Below are 11,347 nucleotides of genomic sequence, written 5' to 3'. Positions count from 1 at the left end.
ACATTATATCCATTGAAAATATTTAAATTAATTAATAATTTTAAAAGAATTAAGCCCCGTTTTATTTTTAGTTTAGGATTTTTTTTTAAAGTTATAAAGCTGTATTATTACCACCCAAAAAAAGTTGTAAAGTTATGAGAGGAAAAAAGTTTGAGAAGGAAATGATAATATCACTAGAATGTCAAAGTCATTAAAAAAAATCATGAATGAATCATGAAAAAAGTTTAATGTGAGAAGAAAGTGTTGAATAAATTATATACTTTCCAAGCAAAAGTTGTAAGTATTAAGTCATATTTTCCTGACGGCAAAGTTTTAAAATTCCGAGAATGAAATTTCGTTTTGTCTGTCATTTAAAAGCGTTTTAAAATGACAAGAATAAGGTTGTAATATTATGAGAAAGCTGCAACACTACAAGATAAATAATTGTCTTGCTATAATTACTGTACCATAAACACAGCAAACAAAGTGTGTTGTTCACAAATACAGGCGAATAAAACAAGCACATTTCTATTTCATTAATCCTCAGTGTACACAACATCACATTACAGTCCAAACACATTCACTTGTTGAGCACTTTCATATATAGTTCAGGTATTACGTTTTAGAAGTGTAAGGATTTTTTTCCCCCCCACATTCTTTTTTTTTGCAAACAAAAGTACATTTTTCTAATGAAACCACAAAAAGTAGAGTATGATCTGGAATGGTAACTGACGTGTGTCTGAGCTGAAAATATCATTCATGCATACTGTACTGTATATTTACCAGCTACAACTTGATAGATGCACGTAGAGTGCGAGTGTACCTCTGCTGTGGCTGCTAAGTGTATACAGTACAGTACAGCGGAGTAGGAAGAGGAGGAGGATGTTCAGTTTCTGGCAGTCAGGATCAGTGAGGTCACTAAGCTGGCCAACGCCACCACCAGCGCTCCAAGTATAAACTTCCAGGAGATTCCCTGAAACACAACAGAGATGCTTAAAAGTGATGAAAAATGATGAAGATTGGGACTTGCTGCCGTTTGAGGCGTGTTCTTACTGATCTTTGCTTCTTGGACGGAATGACGAAAGGTGCAATGTTGTCTCCAAGCACCTCTGCAGGTTTGGCTTTCCATTCCCGTGTGGCTTTGCCTCCTGACTGCCTCTGCACCAATTTGGACAACTCAGCGTGGAAAGCCTGTTCATTTCCAACAACAACGATAATGATTATGGATTAAAATACTGTTAAGTTCAGAAATAAAAACCGTTTGGCTGCACAAGTTTGTTGAGTAGTTTCGAAATGTGCAGCAGATAGCAACAAAGAATTGGCTGAGGACCTGTTAAAAAAAACATACAAATGACTAATAATTGTTGATAGATTGATTGTTTAGGTGCTGATAATAATAAATGATTATTGTTACTAATATTTCAATGGAAAATCCAGAAATAAATAGTTTGTCTCAAATTGTTTGTGTAGTTCCCGAAATGTCCACCTGATGGCAGCAAATAATCTCTTGAATGGCCGGGGACCATTTAAAATGTATAAACTATTAAAAATATACACATAAAACAATTTCATATAATAATAATAATAATAATAATAATAATAATAATAATAATACTGTACATTGGAAAGTTCAGAAATAAAACAGTGGCTCCACAAGTTTTTTTGCTTTTGTGGAGTTTCCATAATGTCCAGCAAGTGGCAGCAAAACGTTATCTTTAAATTGGCGTAAGGGCCATAGGAAAATGTATCGACACTGCTGAAAATGAACAAAAACGTCCGTCCGTCCATTCTGTGCAGGTCCGGGTCGCGGGGGCACCAGTTTCAGTAGGGAAGCCTAGACTTTCCGGTCCCTGACCACCTCTTCTAGCTCCACCGGGAGAACACAGGGGCGTTCCCGGGCCAGTTGTGAGACATAATCCTTCCAGTTTGTCCTAAATCTGGACCGGGGCCTCCTCCTTTAATAAAAACGTACGGTGTGCTAACAGCAGAGCCATAATCCAAAGGCACAGCAAAGCCAGACACTATTTCTTGAGGATTAGGGTCTCCTGGTGGTTGTTTTCGTACTGTCCAGAAGAGGGCAGCAAAGCATGACCAAGTGCAAATAGAAATACAGTACATCTATGGACAATTTAGAGTCGCCGATTAACCTAACATGCATGTTTTTGGAATGTGGTAGGAAATCGGGGTACCGAAGAAAACATACGCACGCGGAAGACGTGCAAAAGGGAATATCGAACTCACATCTCCCAATTGTGAGGCCATCAAGCTAACCACTAGTCCACCGTACGGCCGAAAGGCCCGTCATAAATTGTTTAAGATGCATTTTGAAATAATATCATAAAAATGAACGGTAAATGATAATAGCTGTTATTAATGATATAAATCTTATTACAATAAACCATTAATAAAAACATGATAAAACGTCATCAATAAAAAAAAAATGCTTGGCTCCACAGTTGTGTGGTGTTGTTTTCCAAATGTCCAGAAGAGGGCAGCAAAGCATTAACTCTCAATCAGCCAAGCGCAACTACAATTCATAAACTGTTAAAAATGTAATAAAATAATATAAATCAATAATAATAATAATTATTATTATAAGAATAGGCTATTACAAAATTTTTTACGAAAGTTAAAAAAGAAAAACTAGCCTGGCTCCACAGGTGTTGTAGTTTTCCTAATGTCCAGCAGGGGGCATAAATCGTGAATACTCATTGGCAAAGGGTCAACGAAAACAGTAACTGCATCTTATTGGCTGAGATGTACAGTGTGTGTAGTCAAATCTAAATTGTCCATAGGTATGAATGTGAGTGTGAATGGTTGTTTGTCTATATGTGCAATGCGATTGGCTGGCGACCAGTCCAGGGTGTACCCCGCCTGTCGCCCGAAGTCAGCTGGGATAGGCTCCAGCATACCCCCGCGATCCTAAAGAGGAGAAGCGGTATAGAAAATGGATGGATGGAAGAATCAAACTTACGAAATATTTTATATTGATTGCTTCACAGTCACAGTTTGTTACTTAAATACAAAAACAAGATTGTGTTGGTTTAGTAAGTTTTGTGACTATTTGAAGCTTCTAGAGAGAGTTCTGAGTCCTCTGTTTGCATATTTTGTCTTGCGTCATCGTCGTCAGACTGCAGTTCTTTCACACAGTGCTGCTAAATCAAGTTCAAAGTATTTTATGCCGCGGGTGTAATTACCAGAGCAGCAGACATTTTGGTTGAGTCTAGACAAGTGCAGACACACACTTTGTGCCAGTCACTGTATCATTGTGTGGACGTATGGACAGCTTGTGGGCAAAATAAGACATTCTGTTCTGATGAGCAGACCATATGTGGACTGGAAATGATGACTCCATCTCTGTCTTACCTTTGCTCCAATTGGAATGACAGTATTGTAACTCACCTCAGTGTGTTTTTTTTCTGCTATTTTTGCAAGCAAGTGCAGATGTCTAAAGACAAAATCAATCAAAACAGACAGAATAAAAATAAAACATCCTTCCACTGAGGCTGCTCATCACTATCATCTCTCTTCTTGTTCTTTTCACATTTACATTGAATACATATGCATTTTCTATAAACATACATATATATATATAAATATATATACTATTAATGTTTTTCCTTCATGCAAAGCCCAAGAAAGAAAGAGCATACGATCGCCAAAATTAGCAGTCACACAAGGGCATCAAGTAGTGTCCACTGGAACAAGCCTTACATTGTGTGGAGACACACTGGAGTCTAACTGAAATACACGGTGCATAAATGATGTCTAGAAAAGAACAAACTGATTTGACTTGTTTAGATATATCATATGGTACGTGGTAGACCACATTCTTTTTGATATACTGTATTTCATGTTTTTCATTTCTTTCATTCTTAAAGGTCCCTTTTATTCAAAAGTTGCCTTTTTAATGATGTTTTAGATGTTATTGGTGTCCCTCCAGCCTGTTTATGAGCACCAAACGTGAAAAACATAACATCTGCCTCACTTGTTTGCTCCACTTTTGACAGAGGAGGCCATCGAACGGTTTGCTTTTGACGTTCCAGGTCATGAAGGTGAAACCTCGTTGTTCATGGACATGACACCACCTCTGACCCACCCCTAGATCAGTCTGCCACCGTGTACGTACAGTATATGTGCACCACTTCAGGCTTTGCTACATATCTTAAAATAAAGCCTGGCGCTCTGACTCTGCAATGTGTGAGTGTAATGTTAGCACTGCAGCACACACTTACGCTCGTGTTGCTAACATTTGTGTCCCCCTGTCCCACTCCTTAATGTCATGTCGTTGTGTGTGATGTATGCCATGTACAAGTATTACGTTGCATAAGTGCAGCGTTGCAGTGCATATGTAAATACCTTGGTAGTGGGTTCCAGTTTCAAGGCCTTCTTGAGCAGCTCCATCGCCTCTTTGTATTCTCTCATGTCGGACAGAATCTGAGAACAAGTTCACAAAGCCCAAGCAACATGGACATGTCATAATGCAGTCGCTCCTCCCGCCAGTTATTAGTGATAGCTGCCAACTTGCCAACATAATCTAAATAAAAAGAACAACTGAAAATATGCCTCAAAGTCAGGAACACCGCAGTACAGCCATCGCTCGTTTAGCGCGGTTAACTGGTTAGACTTAGTGGATTTCCGCCAAGCAGGATTCAATGGTAATAAATGGAATATTTTATGGCACAGAAAACCTGTTTACTATTTTCTAAATACAGTTTTTAACATTATTAGAACCCTCTAGACATGAAATAAGACATATTTGGACATAAATAAGATAACATAGACTGACATGTTAGCAGTTCCTTTTTTTTTTCTGGACAGCGTACTTCCTGCAGCGGCTATTGTCACATCAACGTATTGTAAAGGCAGCTTTAAATTGCTTTACACTCATAGTACCCCATATAGTAGACATAAAAAGAGTAAATAAACCGTTTGAGACTTGAGTAAAACTCCTACACGTGTGTGTCTTTAATAAATGTGTTCCCACCCCAAGGGGACCTTACTGGCAGACGGACAGACGTGTGGAGGACCGGAAGTGACTTCGGAGGTTCAGAGTTGAGTTTTAGCTTGTCGTGGGTTACGGCCCCAACAGTAGCCCGTGTTATTATTATGATTATTATGATTGTTATGATTATTATGTTATTAGAGGTGTGCCTGTTGTGGGATCATTTAAACCTGCAATAAATGCCTGTTCTGGCGATTACGTCTGGTGCTCGTTTCACCGAACAATTACTGACACCTAGTGGCCAATTTAGGATACTACATTCACAATTAGAATGCATCTTCTGCCTAGCGCTTTACAGGGACCTTTAAATTGGTAGAAGAGGCAGAAGTTTTTTGGGAAAAACATATGACTTCTTGGGGTCTGACCTTTCCAGCCCGGAAAAGGGCCTTGACGTTGTTGGAATCGAGGGCCAGAACATCTCGGCTGGTGCTGAGAGCCTCGTTGTACTGCTCCAGCTTGAGCTGCGTGGTGGCCAGGTTGTTTAAACACTTCACTCTGTAGTCGTGCACCTCCTGCTCCTCCTCCTTTACGCCGCCATCACTGGTATCTGAGGAGGAAGATGTGACACGCAGACACACCCGCAGGGAGATGCTCAGAGGCTGGCCTGCAGTAGGGTTTAAAAAGTCACTGTTGCACAACAATGAAGGAGTCCCCGTATGGCTGTCATTATGAGGACAGCTTCATTGGAAGTCGCTTCAACCGTGCTGTCACTGCTCAACTCAGTCCTGCACTGACCCCAGTAATAAGCACTTCTTAGTGGCCCGAAGCATGATGAAACTCTCCGACCCTTATTATCATAAATCCACACATGATCCTTGTTGGGTCGTTTTCATTTGGGTAAGAAGGAGGATTATTTAATTAACTAATGGAGTGTTTGCTCACTGTGGTTTATAAGCTTTGTGCAGTTGTTCAACATCCTGCAGACTTGGATAGGCATTGAATACTCACTCAGGTACCACAACATTAGGTACAACTGCACATTCCAATACCTAATAAGAACTAGCAAAAATTATTCCGGAATTTGTTGTGTGCATTTAAACGCATTTTTATTTGTTGAATGGACAAAATTTAGATGGCAATGACACTAAACTGGAGACTGAAATACTGTACGTGTGGGACAAATGTTGGCGAGAATACATGAGAACGAGACCAGATGAGATTTTAACATTACTTTTAGGAAAAGTATAATAAAAAAATCATACAAAATAGACGACAATATATTATAATCTACTAATTTAGTTTCTCGATGTTTTGATTTCTACGCCTCCACCCACCAAGGCAAAGAGACCACAGGACTGATAAAAGGGCTCACTCCGTTTATGCCGTTGTTCTATGGAACAAACTCGCCAAGGTGCTGAAAGAGTGAAGCCTCTTCCTGCCTGTTTGGAAGCAGGAGACGAGGAAAACATATGCGCATACACATGTAATATATTGAGGACGGCAAAATGATCAAGTTCATTTTTATTTGTTGTGTGATTTATTCATTTATTTATTAGTGTCGCAGGCCTAGCGCTCACAAAATGTTGTCATATTTAATCTCGCGAGATCTTGTGACACCCATATTAGCGACACTAGCATAGCTATGTGAGCTACAGTGCTAACATTACACTCAGCAGCGTCATGCTGGGTTGGCCTATTCGCTGAACAAAACCAAAATGACCAAACTTACGACTCTTACGTTTGTAACTGACTGACACATAGTTGGCGGAGCTACAGGGTTGATTTTAGGATGTGAAGCGAAGCCTGCTTTTTTGCAAATGGGTGGGCGGATACACACGGCGGGCTAATCTAGCGAGGGGCGGTATCATGTCCATGTGGAAGGAGGTTTTTCATTCATGATGTCATGAACAGCTGTAACTTCAAAAGCAAACCTTTGAGCGCTTCTTCGCTCAAAAGTGGAGCAAACAGGTGCGGGAGATGATAGATTTCTCTCACGTTCGATGCTCATAAACGCGCTCTATGGACACAAATGACTTTTGCTCACTTTTGCACAGTAGGGGACCTTTGAAAATATAAATTCCATACATGATGGCTCTCATTGGATTGTGCAGATGTACCTAATGTTATGTCAGTGCACGCCTTCCACATGTTCATGATTCATGTCTTTTCATCCTCTTATGATGACATCTTCATAATGCCCTAATAATAAACTCCTCATGTGCTGCTGCTGATTAATTATGAGGCAGCCCATGTTTTGGACTCCTTCAGTCACATTTCCTCTCCCTCGCCAATGATTAGCATGATGAAGAAGAAGCTGGCACTAATATGGATGTTCATTAGCGGTGATTATGCCAAACAATTAAGCACCAGGCTTTTGATAATGTGGGCGTGCATGCTGATGTTATGATTAGTGATGTGGCTGGCTGACTCCACTGGTACTAGTGTTTTTACCTTTCACTATGAAGTGGCTCACTTCTTTTTACACTTGTATGACAATTGCGACATTGTAGACAGATGCTTCTACCTCTGCTGCAGGTGGTCAGCACATCCAGAGCCATACAATATGCTCGTGCAGCCATGCTGTATTCCTCCCTCTGGAAATGAAAGTTCCCTCGCTCTCGCTTCTGGTTGCCAATCCGGATGCGATCAGATACAAGCAAATTTAATGGATCTGGTTTGTCTCTGACGTCGAGCAGCTGCAGCTGGTACAGCAAAGGAGCCCAGGCCGGGATGTCAGGCTCTCTGTAAAAGACACAAACATATTGGGGGAGGAAAAAAAATCAATGTAGCGACCTTGGGACAGTAGGCAATGTCTAACCTTAGAGGTAACCATCCTCTAGTCACAACACATTATTGAAAATCAATCAAAACAAATCAATAAGTGACAGTACGTGAATGGATAGATAGAGTAAGCTAGTTAAGTTCCTCAATAATGCGCTCTCTCATTCTATCCTATCCTCACTGTGGCTGCATCGCCTCTAAAGTCTATTGTTATAATAACTACAACACCTATTTCTGCCATTAAAACATACATTTAAACATATTACACAGATATGAGCATTTTAATCAGGTGGAAGTTCACCCACTAAATCTCATCTTCATCAGAGTCGATCAGAAACTTTTGAATCATGCATCTGCCGGATGATATTTAAGAACATTTTTATTATTTAATGTAAATTAAAGTATACTGTGATTGTAATGTTACGGTTTCATTCTCGTAAAATTAAAACTTGCTCACAATATTAATTAATTAAAAAATATATACATATTGTAACATATTAAATAAATAAATAATAAATAAAATATTAAAACAATATTAGGACTTACAATGCATGAAATGATCGTTACCATTTTGTAACTTATTTATTAATATATTATTCAAATTTCTCCAAAAGGACTTGTAAAATTAGTTTCATTTTGGAAAAAATGACACATTTGTTCTTTTACATTTTTTGTAATTTTTTTTCTCACCATATTCTGATTAAATTTTGTAAAATTATACATTTCTCTTGTAATAATATATTGTTCTTGTATATGTCAACTATCTTTTTCTCTTCAAATTTAGCTTGTAAAATTATGAATATTTTCATAATAATTGTAAAATTAAATTTTTTCCTCACAAAATTCCAACTTAAGTATTTTCTTGTATAATTAGTGCTTTATTCCTATAAAAAGTATGACTTTTTGTCATATTACTACAACCATTTTTTCATATTTTCATAATAATAATTTTCAGTTTTTTCTTGTACAATTAAAATTTTACTGTCAAATTTTTTTTTCTTTCTATTATAATTTATTCACATGAAATTATGACTTTATTGTCATATTACTACAACCACCTTCTCATAATCTCTGTAAAATTAAATTGTTATTCTCATAAAAATTTAACATTTAATATTATACAAGTTTAAAAGTTTTGTTGGAAAATAATGTCTTTGTTGTTTGAAAATAATGTATTGTTATTATTATATTTATTGTTGAAAAATTCAGACATTGTACATATGCAGTAATTTTACAAAACTTGGTTCTTATAAAATTACAAAATTGTATGCAGTGTTTTGACTTTATTGTTGTAAAATTGCTTTTTTTTTAACTTTACTAAAATCATTTATTCTCAGAAAAATTCACAATAGTCTTGTAAAATGGTTAGTTTATTCTGATAAAATTACAGCTGTATTGTCAAATTGTGATAATTATTGTAAAATTATGTCTTTATTCTCATCAAAGTCTGACTTTTTTCTTGGAATATTACAATTACATTTTTTGTAAAATGAAGAGATTTTCTCGTAATACTAACGAGGGAGCACGGAGGCAATAACATCAGAGCAGCCTGGTCCAGTCCAGTAAGTGGTATGATCTTCCAACCTGGCTAGCACATCATCGTTGCTATTTTCAAACTTTTTCATTTATCATTTGGCCTTGAATTAATAGTTGCATAACAGTACAAACAAAACATCTTAGTATTTTACCAAAATTTACACCGGAGATCAACAAAGTATTCCTATTCTGATCTAAATGTGTTTTGTCCTTACAAATGACTCATTTTGTACTGTTTTTGTTGTTTTTTTTGCTTTATGGAGTTTCTTGAAAAGCGCTTCTAAATAAAATGTATTACTATTACATCCATCCATCTATTTTCTATGCCGCTCATCCTCACCAGGGTCACGGGGGTACACTGGAGCCCATCCCAGCTGCCTTCGGGCGAGAGGTGGGGCACACCTCGGACCGGTTGCCAGCCAATCGCACGGCACAATTCACACTCGCATTCATACCTATGGACAATTTAGAGCCTCCAATTAACTTAACATGCATGTCTTTGGAATGTGGGAGGAAACCGGAATACCCGGAGAAAACCCACGCAAGCACGGGGAGAGCAAACTCCACACAGACATGCCCACAGAGGTATGTATTGATGAATTACTATTATTTATTATTATTATTTTCTGAAAGTCGACACTCTTCCTTCACACCTAGTAGTGACAAAGAGTAATACTTCCATGGCACTTTTAAAGTAGTTTCTTTCAGGATGTGGTGTTAATTGACATAATGATAGAATAAGTATTAGCAGCTATGCCAGCTGCGCTGTGTACAGATTGAATGTCACCATTTGCTTATTCAAACAGCTTAAACGCGACACCTTTAAAGGTGCTAGTCAGGCTGGTTTGAGAATGTGAAAGTGGAGTGAACTGGTCCGTGGCCTCGTCTTACTTAAGAGTCACTCACAAGGAAAGTCAATTTGCTCTGCACTCATCTGAGTCCTGTGACCACACAGTACACAAAGATGGTTTAGAGCCGTACTACCCGACAGTGGCATGTAAGTGTGTTTGGATGGGAGACTACCTGGGGAAAATCCTTCATTTCCCTTACAGGACTAATGGAGTATAACAAGCCTTATAAAATTCCAGATGCTGTAAGGTGTTGGGTTGAATGAGGCAACACTGATTTGTTAAAAACAATATGTAAGGCCTGTTTACATACTGTTTTTTTCCTCAATCAGGCAATGATTTGAAGTATGTGTCTGTGGGAGAGGAGGGCTTTATTTCTGTTTTCTCTGGGGAGTTTGAACCTGCTGGGATTTTCAATGCAGTGCTTATTGGATGGATTGTCTAAAGCATTGATTCTTAAACTGTGGACCAGGACTACCAAAATGATGTCAGAGACCTACAGTATATACAGTGTGGTGGAATTGTAAAAATACATATTTACTAACCAACAATCTGCTTTGAATAGTAATTTTAAAAAGTAATACAAACATCCAAAAGTCATACAGAACACAACTAAAGCACTATGTTTTTGTCAAAGATCTTCTATGTGACAGCAGCATTTGAGTGCTACTGCAAAAAGGCTAGTCAGATCTTCTATATAGCAATGCTGCTCTGCTGTTTTTTGGAATCTGCTGCAAAAAAAATTAGTAAAAGATACTATATATAACAGGAGTGCTCTGCTGTTTTCAGGAATCTGCTCCAGAGACCTTCTATTGCGGTCTGCTATTTTTAGAATCTGCTGCAAAAATTACTCACGGGCCTCGAGTTGAATAGCTGTGGTCCCGCTTGACATTGACGCTACTACATACATTAGATATACGCTACAGACAAAGGCTATACAACATACTGTAGAGATTAAAACATTTTCTAATTTGGAGAAAAGCTGTATTGTGAGAACAGGACAGCCAGAAGCTAATCAGACTGTGAACTATGGCATTGCTACTATGAATGATAATACATTAATATGGAAGTGGCAGTGTGCAAGGCATTATTGGAAGCGCACACCTTGGTGTTCAGAGCATGAGCATCGAGTGACGTGTGGCTATTTAAAAAAAAAAATGTCCCTGAACAGCTGCCTGCAACTTGTTGATGTCCAAGCAGAAGCTGTAGTAATTCTACATTTGATCAACATTACTTAAAGATTTGTCAGATCAACCCA

General features: G+C 38.1%; 1 protein-coding gene across 1 annotated transcript in view; it reads right to left on the bottom strand.

Annotated features, from left to right (window-relative positions):
* Window positions 1-416: 416 nt before the first annotated feature.
* fkbp16 (FKBP prolyl isomerase 16) overlaps window positions 417-11,347 on the bottom strand; it is a 44,183-nt gene continuing 33,252 nt past the window's right edge. Inside the window, exons 4-8 of the mRNA XM_054775350.1 lie at window positions 7,449-7,666; window positions 5,350-5,531; window positions 4,339-4,416; window positions 1,033-1,170; window positions 417-952 (exon numbers count right to left, since the gene is read on the bottom strand). Of these exons, the coding sequence (XP_054631325.1) occupies window positions 866-952; window positions 1,033-1,170; window positions 4,339-4,416; window positions 5,350-5,531; window positions 7,449-7,666 (703 nt within the window). The 3' untranslated portion in view covers window positions 417-865. The remainder of the gene's footprint in view (window positions 953-1,032; window positions 1,171-4,338; window positions 4,417-5,349; window positions 5,532-7,448; window positions 7,667-11,347) is intronic.

The sequence above is a fragment of the Dunckerocampus dactyliophorus genome, chromosome 5, assembly GCF_027744805.1.
Source record: "Dunckerocampus dactyliophorus isolate RoL2022-P2 chromosome 5, RoL_Ddac_1.1, whole genome shotgun sequence".
NCBI lineage: Eukaryota > Metazoa > Chordata > Actinopteri > Syngnathiformes > Syngnathidae > Dunckerocampus > Dunckerocampus dactyliophorus.
The sequence above is the reverse complement of the archived record's forward strand: the minus strand, read 5'-3'. Positions and strand labels throughout refer to the sequence as shown.